The sequence below is a fragment of the Hibiscus syriacus genome, unplaced genomic scaffold (assembly GCF_006381635.1).
Source record: "Hibiscus syriacus cultivar Baekdansim isolate YM2019G1 unplaced genomic scaffold, ASM638163v2 tig00111085_pilon, whole genome shotgun sequence".
In the NCBI taxonomy this organism is placed as follows: domain Eukaryota; kingdom Viridiplantae; phylum Streptophyta; class Magnoliopsida; order Malvales; family Malvaceae; genus Hibiscus; species Hibiscus syriacus.
The window spans coordinates 246,762-265,198 of NW_024062976.1; the positions used below are offsets into that span (position 1 = coordinate 246,762).

The following is an 18,437-nucleotide window of genomic DNA, read 5'->3' on the forward strand; positions in this document are numbered from 1 at the left end:
TAATCAAATGTATATTTTTATTACAAAGACTGTCACAAAGAGGAATAATATTTCAACAGAATTTTTCAAGTTCCAGTGTTGAATAGGTTAAGGCCATTTGATTGTGCTCCGAATGAAGAAACATGCATATATTTGGATAGAGAAAAACAAGTTAGTGGTTGGCGTAGACATTGATAATACTTTGATAACACTCATCTTAGAACAACATTTAGCTTTTTCTGCACCTCTTCGCGCACGTTCCACTGCATTCATAATAAAAAACCACATTTTACAATGTCGATTTACCTCAAACGAACACTTAAAAACTGAAATAACAACAAAGCTAAAGTGTAGTAGTGTGCCTGCAGGTTGTTAATCTCCTCATCCGTGAGTGAACGCTCCATGGATCGATATGCAATCCGATAAGAATGACTCGTCATTCCTTTCTTGTTCGTACAGTTATCTATCAAGCTCACCTGGTATCGACGAAACAAAAAGTTATCTATTAAACTCCTACCAGAAAAGATGGTCAAATGCTTGTATCACTGTTGTTGAAAGGCTTTAGGTGATTGTTATTGTTTAAATTGCTTACCTCTTTCAACAAGATCCCCGGCTATTCCTCTTATAACTTCACATAAGTTGTTCTCCGTAAACGATTCATTGATCCAAAAACTCATGTCTTTGTAACAGGGAGGATACTGCAAAAACAATTGAGTTGTCAACCCATGCTTCTGTAGTAGGCATTAAGCGATTAAAAGAAAAAAAATACCGTGGAAAAATGCAAAATTTATACCTTCGAAAAGGGTTTAAACTTCACTCCCATTTGACCTTCAGAAAACTGTAATCAAATAGCTTAATCAAACTTTGGAGGAGACACTACATTAGGATTCCAAGAATTCAACATTCAAATCATGGAGCTACATTAAGTAGCTACCTGTGAGGTAAATCGCTCATCGGTTGTCCAAAATAGACGAATATCTGGAATGTCGAATAAAACCATTGCTAGCCTCTCCAATCCAAGTCCAAAGGCCCAATCAACACTGTTCGGTCTGCCGTTACTTTTCAATATTTCTTGCTCCATCACCCCACAACCCAAAACCTCCATCCATTTCTCCTGAAATTTGTTGTAGGTTGCTGGTAAGTTATACCCGGTGCTAAAGTTTACCACATGTACTAGTAATTAACTTAAAATGATTCAGATAGAACAACAATCAATGTAGAAATGAGGACTAAAAGCCAGATTACAAACATGTAGTCACCACCCTCTAATGCTGTTAAACAACCATACAAGAATTTTTTTGACAAAAGGACTATGAACATTGTAATAAATCAAACAAAGGAAAAGGCTAAATAATTTAAACTTAAAGAAAACACTAAGACCATCTTACAGAAATAAAACAAAGAGAATACCTTAAAATAGATTTCAAGTTCATATGAAGGATTGGTAAATGGGAAATAGGCATCAATCCAACGCATCTCCACAGCACCTGGAATGTTAACAGATGAGGCTAATTGACGTATTGTAGTCTTTACAATGCAAACCTTTGATGAGTAACTTCATAAAAGTGATCAGAATTTATAGTAGCCAGCTAGATAATTCTTTCCATAAAATCTTTTTTAGATTTCACGGCACTAATATATACATCTCTATGGTATCTCTAATAAAATTGCAAATCAGCAATTAATTCTTGTAAAAAAAGCTCCAACTCCTTGCCAAATCCAATAGTATATTCATGATGTGAACAAAGATATTGGTTCAATATGGAATACGAGTTTTTGCCAACGCCGATAGTATACTCATTGTGGCAGGCATTCATCATTCTGCAAACATGTAATCCCTCAATACAGCTTTGAATCTAAAATTTACCAAATAAGTGACGAGCTAGGCCTTCTAGACTTTTCTTTAAGTCATCAGCTGCATACGAGGTTGGATCCAAACCTGATGCCTCCCAAATATCTGGAGTAAAAGCACGAACCCCTTCCATCTGTAATGTAAAGGGGAATATACTTTAGAGGGGAACAAAAAAATGAACCTGAATTATGAACATTAGCATCTTATAACAAATTTTACTTGTCAAATCAAAACTCTTCACCATGTGGCCCACAAAGGATCCCATGGTAGTGCCCAACAAATGGTTGAGCTGCACTTGTAGACTGAGCAGAAAATTACCAAAGATGAGAAAGATATAAAGCTAGTAAAAATTGAAGATATTTTCAACAAAGTGAAACCTGATGAAACACAGAGTAATGGGTAGAATCTATAGAATCTCTACGGTAAACATCGACAGTTACAAGGAAATGAGTGTGTCCCCTTCTCAACAGCTCTGCTTGATGAGCACTTGTATGACACCTCAGTACAGTTTGAGAATCAACATAATATGTATCATTATAGCTCCTGCTTACATGATCGGCAGGCACCAGTACATCATCAAAATTCTGGAAAAATAATTAATAAAGATTTACTGCAATAACCAAATAAATACTCTCAAAAACTTGTCCAATGATCCAACATATATTGTAACATAATTAAGACAATTAAATTTGTTCATCATACAGAAGACAAAAAGTCTCTTAAGGAGCACATAAAATTGGATAAAAATAGAGGCCTAGAATCCAATAACGTAGATTTTTGAATATATAAGAATGAATTAATTCATTTAATCATTCCATCGCTTCAAAATTGAATGACCTTAAAACCAAAATAAAGACATTTTTAGAAGTTGGTCGTACTGCTTGCAGAGCTCCAAAAACAACTATGCAGAGAAGTAAAACCCTTGTGCACTGAAGGACTTGGTGAACATTTATCAAGCCATATGTAAGGAGAAAAATGTCTATCATCTCTCCCTCGGTCACTAATCCACAGACAAACACATACAGAGAGGTTCAAACTTACATAGTAATCTATGAAATCCATAAGGTAATACACAAGCAGACAAGCTTCTGTTATCTACAAAAGTTCATAGAGATAATAGGAATGAAATTACAGAAATATCTAACCTCAAATTATATTCCCTTTCCATCCATTATTATTTACGAGAGAAAATGAAAATTCAGGGAGCAGTGGATTACGTTGTACCTGTTTCACTGAAACAATTGGGCAGAGATCATCAAACTTATCAAACATAGTAGGGTAATTAGTATCAAAATATTCATATATCCCATTCTTCAGAATCCCAAGTGGGTGGTTATTCCTTCTGTGGAGCTGCATTCCCAGTTTCGAGAAAATCGTGTCCGGGACATTGTTTGTCGGGTCATCCCTCACCACATCTACAAATCCCAACATCCAATAAATACTAAGCCAATTGTAAACTAAGAATACACATAAATCCATGAATCAAAATCCCTCACCTTAAAAATATTTAAACCAAAAAAAATCAACAATTGATTCCCATTGCAGAGAATTTCCAATCATTTAACATTTCAAAAAGAAGGGTGTAATCGGCTTCGATTAACCACCTTATAAAAATCTTCCATTACGAAGCATATCAAACAAATACCCCATAAATTTAATTTCCTTTATCAAATAAAACTTGCACACAAAAAGGCATATTCTCTTTGTTCCAAATTAGATTAATCTAAGGGGACAATGCCCATTCCCCAAAGAAAGAAAGTGCAATAATAGATGGGCTCATCTAGTTAAAATGCAAAATCAGAAAACACTGAAATGACCCAGTTCAAGAACAGTCAAGAAGAAACCAAGTTAACAAAAAAAATAGCATTTTTGTACCATCTTTAGATATTTTGATTCCACCAAGCTCTAACACAGAGGAAGCCACTGGTTGCCTCCATTTTTTCTTAAAAGAAAGAGAAGCAGCAGAAGAGGAAGAAAAGCGTTTGAAACCATTTATGTGGTGAAAAAGGGAAAAAGGGAGGTTTTGGAAAAGATAGCTGAATGAGCACTTCAAACTACCGCCATAAAAAAGCCTTGGTCTTTATTCAGTGTCGAGAAACTTCAACCATCTGCCGCCGAATTGGTTTGTTTATCTAACATATTTCTCAAGGTAAATTCAATCTTAGATCATTCTATTATGAGTACATTTACAAATGAGTCACTTTATTTTAAACAATTGTAATCGAGTCATTTAATTGCAAGTGAGTCTTGATGGGTAAACTACAACATACGTCATAGTATTGTAAGTAAATTTATAATTGGATTAATTTATTTATAAATTTTAACAATTATGTCACGCCAATAAAAATAATTTGACTTTTTGTAACATATGATGGTTAAATTTAATTTAAAAAAGATTAATTTAATTAAAAATTAAACTTTAGGACTAAATTTACCTTTATACATTTTATTATTGTAACTTCTTAATAGAATTACATTACATCCCTAGTAAATCTCCTGAAATAAGATAATATTAATACATAAATAAAGGTACAAAAGAAGAAAAAAACTGTTTGTCACTGAGCCTAGGAGCTTCAGCTGTTAAGCACAACCTGAACTTCCAAAATACGTTGACAATGGCTTTTGCATATGCTGCAAATTTTCTAACCTGTTTTGCCATTCGACAAAGCAGCAGTAGCAGCAGTGGGGTTGAGCTCATCCCAAACTTGAATCCACGTGACCATGGCCTCGGCGAGCTTGTGGAAGTAAGGGTCAATTTTGCCAAGCTTTTCCTTGATTTGCTTAGACAGTTCGACGTAGCATTTCTGAACAGTGGTGTAGTCTTTTGGAAGAACAACTTGCTGGAAAAATGGGATTATCTCAAATTGCCAGTATATTCCTTTGTATTCTTTAGGTTCACGACTGTGATAGATGTAAGGCAGACCCGTTTTCACTCCCAACCCCGTATGATCACATATCAACTATACATTTAATCATTGAACCAGGCTGGAGATTAATATCTGTAAACTTTATGTTATTTTTTTATGCAAACGGAGAACATGAAAATACCTTGATGCACCAGCCAGCCCACATATGTCATCGTATCGTCCTATTGGCTGATGATCCTCGCCCATGAGTCCGAAGTACATGGCGGGACCAATGAGGTGACGGTAGAATGCCAAATTCATGCCACACATGGGGAACAAGGTGCTCTTTGGAATTGAGAGGACCGCGTCCACGTGTTCCTCTCTAGAGGCTTCACAAGTTGGGTTGGGGCATTCGTAATCTGGGATGTTTAGCCACAAACCATGAGAAACAGCAGTCGGAAGACCCTCTCGGAGACTGAACGGGTAGCCTGTAGCCACGGACGAAATCTACGCCGTCTGCGAATGGATCATACAACGTTTTCAAAAAGAAGGGAACTGATGGTGATAGCAGGTTCTTGATATGTTGCTCCAGTGCATTGATGGCTTTACCGGATGGGTCCTTAGCGACCTAATCATGAAAAAAAAATAAGGATCCAGAGAAGATCATAAAATGAACTTTTAACTTACGAAGCAGTCATCGTCGATGGTGAAAATGTATTTCTTCCTGGACACCATGTAACCGAAGCAACGACAAGCGGAGTCCTTGAACGAAATGCAGGAAGCCTTAGGGCCCGGAATCCTGTTAATCTCATTCCTGTTGTAAAGCTCATAATCAAAGTCATTGGGGACCTTGATGGTCCTCGAAGGATCACCGTCTTGAACGATGATGAGGTGTTAAGGCTGAAAAAAGCCCTCCACATCTCAAGAAAGTCCAAGTTTCTTATAGTTGGTATAACGATGTAGAGCTCATCTTTCAGCTGATGCTCTGGTGTTGCTGCAACTGCTACTTCTATTGGAGAGGCTGGCTCATCTGTCATAATCGCAATTGTTAATAGAGAAGAGATTTTTGTTGGGGACTGATTGAAAGAGAAGGAGACTGTTAAGGCACATGGAGAAATGAGTGAGGCGTCACGAGTTTACGGATAAAGAGAGCCGAAAGACCTCTTAAAGAGTTTTGCATGGAACGAGGATTTCTTCAAAAGCTCAAAATCCCTATGTTTTAGGCTCAAGACTTGAGTTTTTGTCGACGAAAAATGTATTATTTAAAATCATTAAACTACAAAAAGTGTTGTTCTCCTTAGAAATTCTCGATTCGAGAAGATCTCGAATTCGAATAATTGCGTCTTCAAGATATGTGTGCATTTATTGTCAATTGACTAAGTAATCATGTATAATTTATACATAATTCAAGAGTAAAGTTTGTTAATACAATTATACCATTCAGATGACAAAAGTTACATTTCTTGTTAGTACATAACATCACTTAAACATCGGTTATAAGAACAAAACTACAACCGTTTTCCCTTAAAAAAAACCATAAAATTAGACAAGAAACAAAACCCAGAATCAATCTTTTGACAAAGAAGTAGCAAACCATAGAGAATTTATATTTTCAATAACCATTAGAGAATATGAAAGGTGGAACTCTTTGCAGTCTGCAAGCTTTAGGTTGTGATGAATGAGTTGGTGAAGGTACAATGCCGCAAAGTAATATCCCTTGAATCCTTTGAATCTGTTGGTTTGCTTAAGATGGAGAAAGGTGCTGTTTCATAACCCTGCTCGTCAACAGCAAGACAAGTTATTCTAGCAACAGCTCCTGCACTCAAACTTAGACATGTGAATAATCAGAAGGTTTGATGAACTATTCATGAACCTTAGAGATGTAAATGAACATAAGGTTCGATGAACTATTCATGAACCGTTCTTATAGCATTTCATTATGTTTGTTTATTGATTTACACTCCTACTCGGATTATCAAGGATATATAAAAAAAATGATGCTTCATGAGGAATAGGGTTATTAGTTAGGGAATGTACTTTTAACTGGGGTTGTTTTGGTGCCTGATTTACATAGAATGATGCCTTCAACACCAATGGAGAGTGGTTTATCATTCACATCAAGCATGGGTTTGTAAAATGGTTGTGGTTTTGAAGCATAGCCATAATCACTAGCAGAAGCAAAAACAACCATGAATGATTATAGAATCAAAGATATGAAGAGAGTGGTGAGAGCCATTGACTTGTAATGAAGAATAAACAAAAACACTAATTCAAGGATTAAAGGGATGAAGAGCTATTGCAATATGCCCACACATATATAATTACATAATATCATTAGATAATCAATGAAAAATATCTGATTAAAAACCAAATAATAAAATATATGCATAAAGATAGTGAGCTGTTCTTGCACGATGAATTTTTTTTATATTTTATGTTAAGCGTATGGTATTAATTCATTGAACTAAAACCATAACAATCTTAAAGAAAAATAATAACAAATTGGAACCACTTCTTAGAGCTATATAATTTAGGTTGATAATTGTGGGTTTGGGAACGACAATTTGGCTTAATTAGGAGAGATAGGTGCTGAACAAAAGCTATGGATTTGGAGATGGTATTGGAATTATTATGAAAATAAAGATGTTTTACGATGCCGGTGAAGTTGTCGGTTACAAAAATCGACTTTGAAAAAATTATCAGCAAGTTATGGACAACTTTGCTTCATTTTTTTTTAAATTAAGTTAAAAGAAAATTAATAAAAATAGAATGATGAATTTAAAGAAGATGCCCAAATTTCATTTAATATTAATTTATGGAAAATCATTATTTTAATCCTTTACTTTTATTTCTTTACAATTTGGTATAAAATTATGGGGGGGGGGAATGAAGCAAAGTCGATGACAGATGAGTACGACTTTATCAATAATTGTAGAAACATCTCTATTTTCTTAATTAATCTGATACTATACCAAATCCCTATTTTCCCTATTTTTAAATTGATTAATTTTATTTATATTGTGTCCGAAAAGATAAGAGATATACTTAAGGGCCTAGGATTTGTTAAGTGAAATCAGCCTTTTCTTAAGTGGCTAGCCCATCCTCCCACGGGCATTTCATAATTCGAAGGTCTCTTACGAAAGTTGCTCTCAACCTGGTGTTGGGGGTAGTCTACTATCTTACCTTCCCCTTACCCCATATATATGGGAAAAAGGGATAGCCATTAGATCCTGGAAACAGGAAAAATTTCCTACTCTTGTTAGAACATATTTTAACTGTACAAAGTTGATCACACTATATTTTACTTATATACATACATCTGTTAGTCGATTAGATGGAACTCTAATGTGCAGTCCATTTGGTGCTTCCACTCTTGGAAATTTCATCAATTTTTGTTCCCCAACTTCTTCCCATCTGCACACAAAAAAGAAAAATCAATTTCCCTTTTTTTCCTTCTTAAATGTTGTTTTTCAAGATTAATCAAATTAATTTTTTTAGACAATTAAATTACCTGTATCTAGCTACAAAATAGTGAAGGAAAGTAGAAACTTCTGCAATTCCAAGTTCCTTCCCTGGACATTGCCTGGTGCCCCCTCCAAATATCAAGAAATAACTTTGAGATTCCAAGCCCTTGTCCTGTTTCCATCAATCCTGAGAAAATAAATAAATAAGATTAGTCATTGGTGAACATTCAATCATTTGACAAAGAGTTGTAAAAGTTCTCTTTTTAAAATAAAAAAAAAATCCTTTCTATTCAAAAAATCATTGAAAAAATTAAGACAGATTCATCCAGGGAACAGTCTAGCTGGATTGGTAGGCATACCATTGTAAATAATGATATGGTAAGGTCCACCAAAACAAGATGATCTGATTTTCTTTTACATTTTTTTATTAGAAAATGTGTAAAAAAGTGTTCTAAAATGTGCAGTAAACTGCAAAGTCAGCTTCTTGATTCCATGAAGTTGAAATTTGTAAAGGTAAAGAATGAAAAGGAATTCATTAATGGCTCACCATTTAGTTCCATTTATTGAGTAGTTTTCCTCAAAACTCCATTAATAATTGTTGCTAATCTTGAAGTCTCAAAAATCACCTGCATAAAAAATGAACCTTTTACTATTAATTATTAAAAAAGAACAAAGGGCTCTTCAGAAAAGTTACAAATTACTTACTGCTCTTGTAAATCTCATTGACTTCAGGTCATTCCAATCAATTGGTTCATCTGCTTTTTTTCTTGCTCTAATCCCCATATGCTCTTTCTGGGGAAAAATATATAACAGTAAAATCAAAACCAGAGGAAACAAGTGAAACAACGATAGAAAACAGTTATAAGTTGAACTTACTCTTAGCTCTTCAAGAACTGTTGGATGATCATGGAGAAACTTGACAGCCATCATTGATGTTGTGGAAACAGTTTCATAACCAGAGTACAAGATTGTAATGATTTGATCAATGATCTCATCATCACTTGGTTTATATCGATTACTGTCATCATTTCTCATCAAGTAACCTAGCATGTCCTTGTGGGATTCTTCACTCTCTCGTGTCTGTTCTATCAGCTGTCCCAGTATCTTCAAAATGTTTTTTCTTGCCTGCAAAATCATAGTGAGACCGTAAGAACATGAACTGAAGTGAAAGACAAAAGATATAGGAGCTGGAGAATGGAGAATGGAGATAGCTTGTGAAATTACCTGAAATCCTCCACGATAATTCGTACCAGGAAGATCGATAGGAAGTGATAAGGTGCCTAAAACGAGTTTGAAGAACTCAGGCATGAATTCTTTAGCTACTGAACTGGATTCAGCACTGGCGATTTGTTTAAGTGATGATAAAAAAGCCATCTGTAGAAGAAGAACAAAACAAAAAAAACATATTAGAAGCAGAGGAAAAACTTTGATTGTGATATATACAACAAAGATACAAATGAAAAACCTCTTTGGTCTTGTCTTGGATGTTAATAACTTTGTTGTCCCAATTACAGAGGAAAGCTCTCATGAATTCATCGATTTTGGGGAGGAGTTGTTCTCTGATCATAGTGGGGCTAATGAGAGCAAGGAGGGCTCCTCTCATTTGCTTATGAGTGGAACCATGGACAGCTGCGATGTTGCATTTGCCCAAGATATCGAGCATGGACTGTGGATAACCGGGAACAAGGCCCTTGGCTTCATTCATTAGTATATACCTGTTGAGCTCTGGATCCATGGAAATAACAGTAGGACACCCTAGGATATGGGATTTGAAGAAAGTGCCATACCTGTTTGTAAATAACCAAAAAAAAAAAGCTCTATTAAAAAACCATGAATTTTACTGTTTCTTTAAGCTAAATTTACAAGAAAACCCTCTCAGAATTGTTTTTGAGTGACCAAAAAAGAAAACATCATTGCTTCCATAAAAGGGAAAAAAAGAAGCAGCTATTTCATCAAACAGGTGTTGTGTTAATGTTAAGATTTGAGGGTTAAAATCACCTTGCTCTTTGTTTTTTCATGAAGTTAGGGCCTTGCTTGAGAAACTCAGTGGTTTCCCCAAAGACAGGCCAACCCATTGTACCAGGGGGCAGACCTTTCTTCCTGTATCTCATCTCATTCCATCTCAGAACAGCAGTGCATATACAAAGCACCATTAAAAACAACCCAATAATCACCATGAAAACACTCATTGTTTCTCTCAAGAAGCTCTCTTCAAAGGAAAAGAAACAGCTTCTCTAAATGGTTAAGAGGGAGTCTCCTAACTCTCAATTAGCCAGAAGGTCGAAGGGTGTATATATATAAATACGTGTGTATATAAATTAACCCCACCTCTATAGGCAAAACCATGCAGCACACTAGGAAGGGGACCCTACTCTTAGGTGTTTTTTGTTTCACAAAATATAAGATTACTTTAGTAAATAAAACTATTGGAATGTAACATGAATGTTATATTATATTGTTTGGTTTATTTAACTGTAATATAAGATTAATTGGATACATATTTTACTAAATTATCCTAATAATATATATTATTTTTAACGAGTTAAACTTTAATATTAAATTAAAATATTTGAATGAAATTAATAGAAATATTTTAATTATTACACTAACTTTTGAGAAAAAAATACATTTAACATATAATTAGTATATTAAATTTACATTTTTAAATAATTTTCATAAATATCATGTTTATTTATATAAAACATAATATAATATGAAAAAAAATAATATTGTGATCTCGAATGGATAAAAATATTATTTTTCAATATATAAGATTCTTTTTTTAATAACTCAAAGTTAGATATAATTTCAAATAATTATAATTTTATAATAATATCATTTTTCACCACATAAAATAATACTAAATGAATATTATATTAAAAATTAAAAATATAATAATTTTTATCTACTCAAATTTATTAATATTTTATTAAATCAAACTCTTTGTATATTATTATTATTATTATTATGTTTATAATTTTATGTAAATCACAAATAATAAGAATTGAGAACGATACATATGAAAATAATTAATTTATTATTTCATGGATGTTTTTATCCAAAGTGAGGGAAACTATAGTGATATTCTCAACATTTTAACCAAAAAGATTATTTATCTTAAAAATGATTTTTTCTGCGAACCAAACGTCCCCTTAAAGATCTCAAAATAATATAAGCAGGTCCAATAAAAATTAATGTAGGAATCCATGGTTGATTAAAACATTTTTTAATAAGCTAATTATCAAGCCCTCTTAATTAACTAGATATAGATTTAAATCCTACACATTTTCCCACTTAACTATGACTTAAAAAATTAATATGTAGATCAAGACACAACTCATTCTTCAAGATTTTCAGCATGGATGTTTGTTTGATAGTGTCAGAGACACCTTTAAGAGTTTCTGTTTGATATATTATCGACGTAATTTGATAAATATTTTTAGTTTCATGTGAACTACAAGTATTCTTATTTATCCTCTAAGCAGAAACAAATCATGCAAGCCGTGTTCATAAGAATATAAATTTTCTCTTATAAAACATTGAAAGTTATTGTATTTATATCAAATATTTTTACAATGTTTATTGGGTGTATCCCTTTTCTTTTCTAATATCTAATTTTGTAATTCTAAAAATTATGAATCAATTATCCAAATTAAACGTTTGAAAGTAATTTTGTAATAATTTTTCATGATGAAGAAATGTTCTTTTTACAGGGAAATGATTCGGATATAATTGGTATGAAAACTAGAAGAAAAATGAACAAGAAAAAGAGTTAGGAAGTGTGTGAAGAGGCACATGCTCACCATCCTATTGGACCTAAACTTAAATTAAAATTATTATTATCCTTCACATGTTTGTCAACGAGAACTGTTCGTGGAATTACACAGAATACCAAGAGGAGTCATATGAAATGAGAACAATATAAATAAATAATATGCCAAAAATTATATATAAAATAAATTATTAATATATCAAAATTTATTTAATTAAATATTGTTTTAAATACAACACGAATGCATGAGTTGTTAATTATGGATCATCACGTGAATAATAGAACATTGGTTTCATTCTAACTACAAGTTACTTCGTAGAAAACTATGATGTTTATCTAATAGACATTTAATTTGATTTACATTTCCAACTCTTTCTTCTTTTATTTTCAAGGTAATTTTCGACAGAGATAAGACGTGAAAGCAATACGATTTTCGAGGAAATCACATCAACAATTAGAAACTCCCAAGAGTCTAGGAATCATTTATTTTCTGAGTGTTCAATGGTTGTCTGCTTATGGAATTCAGTTCTGATTCAGTGTGGATTAAACTCTTCAAATCTGTCTTGGGATATTATGGTTAACAGAGCAAGCTCATTATGGAAAGAAAAATCTCTTATCACCTTCATTTTAAAGATGGCATGGTCTGCTCTCATTTATTTCTTATGGCATGAAAGAAATCATAGAATTTTTCAAGCTCGATCTAGATCAGTAGAACAATTGTTTACTTAAATTTCTGATGCTGTTCTATTCTGCCTTAGGGGGAAAAGCTTCAATTGGCTTGATAGCACTAACCTTTTCCTTTGTAATGCTTGGGGCTTATAGTTTTACCATGATTTGTCTAGGTTATGCACTGATTGTATTGGCTGTGCAGATATTGTTTGATTGATTGATTTGTAGCAAAACTTTGCTATTTTAGGTAATAATATCTTAATTATCCAAAAAAAATTAGAAACTATTTATTATTATAATAATTCTGAAATAAGATAAATTACTTCAAAATTGTTTGAATTTAAAAATGTAATCTTTTAAGATCGAGTGTTTCGTATATGGTTTAAGTTCTGATTGACGAGGAAAAAATGTTTTATTTTCTTTACCAATTTAATTAACTTTTTATTTTTTCATGCTTTGAAATTTCATATGAAGATTAAATAGTTTATTTATGTTTAATACATATATAAATTTATATGTCGTCAATTAATCATAACATATTGTCTTTAAAAATAATTATTATATTTATTTTGAAAGATTTCTGCAATTATTTGTTAAAATATTGATGGTGCATATTAATATTCCAAAAGAAGGGTCAAAAATGAGAATTTTTTATTTACATTAAAAGAGAACAACTTTTGATATTATAAATCAATCACATTGAGTGAATAAAAAAAGATTGGGGATTTGGAGTTTTGTTAATCGATGTTATACGTCTAAAGCCTTTTTGCTTTACTAATTGATGGAAGGAACATGGGCATAAGCAATCAAACCCTTACCCTAAATTTGCATTACGTGCCGAAATTTTCGGATTTTCTTAATATACCAGTTAAATCATCATTGGTGTCCTTATATATATACATGATTTAATTAAAAAAAAATTAAAATTATATCTTTTTATTAATTTCCTAACTTTTTTTATCAAAGTAAATGTTTATCATTTTTAAAATTATAATTCTAAGGTCAAATTTAGCATGGACTTTAAAAATATCCGTCAACAACTCAAAATATAATACGTGTCACATTTATAGTTTTAAAATAATTTAATTTTAAATATATATTTTTATATAAAAAACTCAAATTTCTTTAAAACTCAGAAAAAACCCCACAAAATCCATAATCCAAAAGCTTATTACCATCACTGATTGCCACCACTTAACGCTCACCCAGCCGTCGTGAGATTACCACTGCTGACCATTCCCTTATCGTCGCCCTAATCCCCTAAATCCCTAAACTTAAAACCATAGATCTTTATGAACCCTAAACTTAAATCCATAAATTTACTAGAACCTTAAATTCCTAATTTTTCAATACCCAAATTCCTAATCCCTAATCCCGAAGCATATTATTGTCATTGGACATCATCAGTGTTGTTGAATATCCGATCACTCGTCGTCAAACCCCATTATTGGTCAACCTCATCACCGTAGCGTCAATCCCCTAAATCTTCATAAACCTTAAATCTCTAAATTTTCAATACTCCAATCTCTAATCTCAAAGTTTATTATTATTGTTGCTACCATCATCCAATATGCACTTTTTTTTTGAACTCTCATTGTCAGTTATCCCCTTATCGTCACTCAAATCTCCTAAATTTAAATAGGGCATTTAAGTTTTGTATATTTTAGAATCATGATTTTATGAATTTTGGGGTGTCTTATGAAAAATATAAAATTTTAGGTTTTTTTTTTGAAAATTTAAGAAATTTATTTTTAAAATTAATTACATTAAAAAGTAGACCACATATTTACTTGACAATTAATAAACATCAGTGTGTATATGACAATTAACAAATTTTTAACGATTGTATTAATAAACATATATCGATAGTTTGAGGATAAAATTGGAATATTCAAAAGTTTAGAGATCAATTTTGAATTAGAATTATATTTTATAGTTAAAATTAAAACATTCAAAAGTTTAAGGACCAATTAAAAATGAAAGTCCTAGTTTGAAAACGAATTTCAAATTTTTAAAAGTTTAGAAACTAATCTATAATAAGAGTCATAATTTAAGAACATACGGTATAATTAACCCTTTCAAGTTAGAAACAATTGTTGGTATGTGTGGCAAAGATAGTCCTTTTATCATGGAGAAGTGCCAAGTATGAAAGTCCTTTTGCCATTAATTAGCAGGGTCGGTCCAATGAGTTTTAATGCCCTGGGCGAGATAACAATTTTATGCCCCTATACTTGTACCGTATAATAGACAAAACATAAATAATTTTTTTTAAAACAAAAATGTAATATAAATTATAGTCAAACAATATCAATACTAATACAAACCAAAACCTACAAGGCTACAAATATCACCTAAAACGATGTCTTCGTACATTTTTTGAAGCAAAAACCTTTATTATTTTACGATAGGGGGACCTAGAACATTGTCTAGAGAAAAGGGATATGGCCTCTTCATGCCAACCACCTACAAGTTGTAACCAAATTTACATCACATCAAAGGTTTAGAAGAGAAAGAACGATGCATTCCTGAACTCAAAACTTAGCTCAATCCGCTCATGTAGATACTTTTTAAATGTGGTAGTTGGCAAATTCAAAATTCGAATCTTAACATAAGTCCTTCTCTACCAGAAAAGTTTAACGAGGTAGTCGAAGAATAGCAAAATAGATTCCAGATGCTAAATACAAATCCCGGGCCGATTCGTTACTACACTTCGAGTATGGGTTTATCATAGGATTAGTTCATGCCAACCACCAAATTCACACACTATAGAGAAAGAATAAGCATTCCTAAGTGAACTTGAAACTCAAATGGTTCATGCAGTCATCTTCAAAAACTGGCATCTAATAAATTCAAAGTTCGAATCCAAGCATAAATCCTTCCCCTGTTAGATAAGTTTAACCGAGTAATCTAAGAATAAGAGATGCTAAATGCGAATCTCGGGCCTATTTGATTCCACATTTGGATTCATTTGGCATAAAATTCAGAATATAAACATCAAGAATTTCACAACTAACAGCATAGTAATAAATGGAAAGAATTGAAGGGAAATTGTGCACAGGTAATAAGTTTCCGACAAGTTTTCGGTAGAAAAAACCTAGATCAAAGGTAAATATGGTTATGTAGTGTTTAATGTTAGATTTATGATTTAAACAGATAACTACTTTGTTCAATCAAGTTCTTAAAGCAAGATCAGTCGTTGGAATCTCAAGATCAAAGTGCAAGTCAAGGTGCTAGTCGAGAACAAGGTACTGATTTTATATCAAACACATCATGTGTTTCTGTGTTAGATTTTGACCTGAGAAACATAAGTTTACTCACTGTGTTAGATTTGGAAAGTTTCTCAGGGCCTTTAATGTCCATTCCATGGCTTCCAGCGTAATATAGCTCAGCAAACTTGACAAAGTTATATACCTTGCAGTTTTCAAAACAACAAAAGATTTACCAATTGTGTGAACATTAAATAAAGGATCAAATTTTAATGCCTGAAAATGTACCTTGTCCCTGCATCTACGGATCTACCACTCACTATAGCTGTAGGGAAACATTTGGCTACCTTTCTCACAGTCTTTCTCATCTGGTGTACACAAAGCATGTGAAATTAATGTCAAATTTATAGATGAGATGTACCCAGAAATTTTATGCAAAGAATAGCCGTGGTGTCATGTGAACAAATAACTAACCTTCTTGGACATAAAAGCTCAATCTGGATCTGTAACAATCGGAGAAAGAGTGCCATCGTAATCTAAAAACATTACTATTTCTTTCCCTTTCGAAGCATCTATTATCTGCTCGAACATATCCAGTGCCGATGGATGGTGCAACTAAACAATTTCATCAACCACAGAAAGTCAGAATCTTTATTGCCTTTGAAAAAAATGAAAACCCATTTTGGTTCAAGGCTTGAAACAGGTAAGAACTCACATTCAAGGAACCTTCATCATCGGCAATGAAAGGTGTAGACTTAATATGAGTTGGGGAAGAAGCTCTCATGGAATCGACCCATGCGCTAACCCTTGCTCCTGCACTGATTTCAAGGTTCTGAAGCAATTTCTTGCGTGAAATGGAGAGAAAACCGGGTGGTGCAGGCGGTTTTTGTGCTGATTTTGCATCAGAGACCACATTTTGACAAGCGGCCATGTTCTTTGGTATTTCTTTAAGGAAATTCACTGCAACAGACAACGACAACCCATATTCAGGACCGTGTAACATAGAAATTAAGCCCTAGAAAACTCCCCCCAACATGCTACCCTGGGCCGTCGCCCATGTGTTGGGCCGGCCCTGTTAATTAGTACTTAATTTCTGCCAAAGATCCACCCGAGGTTGGTATCAGCCACATCTTCTGCCTTAATTTTACGCCTAAAGCATATGATCCATGCGTTAGGTGTAAAATATGGAAAATCATCATAAAGATCTAAAAAGATAAGTGGTATTTTATGTAAAGAAAAAATGGTCCCCAAAAAAAAAAGCTTGTGGTTCTTGCTTCTTGGTATCGAATGAATTATGATAGGTGTCGCAACCGTCTTTCGGTTGGACCCGGAATTGGGCTTCGACTTGGATTAAACGAATTGGAGTCGCCACCGACCATTTTAAAATGAATTTAGGTGGGTCGGACACCATCTTACCTTATCTGCGTTGTACCATAAACGTGTCGGGTTCGGGAGTCGATTACGGTCAAGGAAGGGTTAGCACCCTTGAACCGCCCTTTCGGTACCAATTAATTTGTCGATTGTCCTAGTTGCGAAAATTTAAAATTTAAATTTAAATTTAAAAACTCGATGCAAATCACTTACCTTTGATCAATTGGAACTTCTGAAAACAATGAGTCGAAGATGTTAGGAAAAAAAATAACAAATAAGTAATGAATTAGGAAGAATAAAATAATAAATAAATAAATGAATATAAATCAAATGGCAAGAATTTTTTAAAAAATACTAAAGTCAAAATAAATAAAAGAATAAAAAAGATAAAAGGTGAAGAAAACGAGATAGGGAAAATAAAAATAATATTAAAATAATAATTAGAACGAATATTAAAAACGTTAACGTTTAAAAGTAAATAAAATAAGAGGAAAAAGTGAAAAGTGTAATATGGGAAAGAAATAACAATAATAAAATAAAATAATAAAAATAGATAAAAAAGGTTAAAGTTTGGAATTAGAAAATGTTAGAAAAACAAAATAAGGTAAATAAATAAAAGGATCAGAATGAATTAAATTGGACCTTGTGCACTGTAAGTGATACTAAAACCAAACTGTAAAAAAAACAAAATTAGAGGGTTAATTCACAAAATATAAAAAAGTGTAAAAGGTGACCAATTTGAATGAATTGAGAATCCAGAGACGAAATTACAAGTGATGGCCAGATTGAAATGCGATTTAAACTACCAGGGACTGCGGAGAGAATTAAAGAACCTTCTATTTGCATAATGGTCCATGATATATATATATACAAACCAGCTTAATTTCGTTTCATATTCTTCATTTACTCTCAAATTCTTTCTCCCTCAGCCGAGAGAAAGCTCTCAACTCTCCCAGAACTCTCCCTAGGCGATTTCCGGTCGCCGCCTTGTGTCTCCTCCGCCACTCAGGCCACCGCGCCGGCCGCCACTGCCGGCGGCCTATGAAAACCCGAACCCCACCAAAATAAACCTCACGTCCCCGTGAACCCAAAATCAACACTCAAATACCCAAACAACCCCCTTGTCGGAGTAAATCTAAAGAAAAACCCTTCGGTTTTTTACCTTTTCCGGAGACCGTTCGCTTTTCCGATGGTTTCTTCGGTTGATGCTTCAGTTTTTATGCTTCTTGTGTGTGTGGCTTTTGTTTTGGTACTGTTGATAGCTGTTGTGGCTCTAGA

At 33.1% G+C, this 18,437-nt stretch overlaps 2 protein-coding genes and 2 pseudogenes across 2 annotated transcripts; all 4 read right to left on the reverse strand.

Moving 5' to 3' along the window:
• Positions 1-380: 380 nt before the first annotated feature.
• On the reverse strand, positions 381-4,106 carry LOC120152121 (phenylalanine--tRNA ligase, chloroplastic/mitochondrial-like). The gene is made up of 10 exons (XM_039164405.1): positions 4,102-4,106; positions 3,707-3,909; positions 3,056-3,246; positions 2,209-2,415; positions 1,847-1,964; positions 1,390-1,466; positions 914-1,093; positions 773-817; positions 572-677; positions 381-455 (listed from the first exon to the last, which is right to left on the reverse strand). The coding sequence occupies exons 1-10, from the start codon at positions 4,104-4,106 to the stop codon at positions 439-441; spliced, it is 1,149 nt and encodes a 382-aa protein (XP_039020336.1). The 3' UTR covers positions 381-438.
• Positions 4,107-4,838: 732 nt separating this feature from the next.
• Positions 4,839-5,729, reverse strand: LOC120152141 (annotated as a pseudogene).
• A 2,167-nt stretch (positions 5,730-7,896) lies between these two features.
• On the reverse strand, positions 7,897-10,391 carry LOC120152144 (annotated as a pseudogene).
• Positions 10,392-16,280: 5,889 nt separating this feature from the next.
• On the reverse strand, positions 16,281-16,744 carry LOC120152122 (probable trehalose-phosphate phosphatase J). The gene is made up of 2 exons (XM_039164406.1): positions 16,504-16,744; positions 16,281-16,403 (listed from the first exon to the last, which is right to left on the reverse strand). Exons 1-2 carry the CDS (start codon positions 16,717-16,719, stop codon positions 16,281-16,283), a joined length of 339 nt encoding a protein of 112 aa, XP_039020337.1. The 5' UTR covers positions 16,720-16,744.
• Between the last annotated feature and the right edge of the window lie 1,693 nt (positions 16,745-18,437).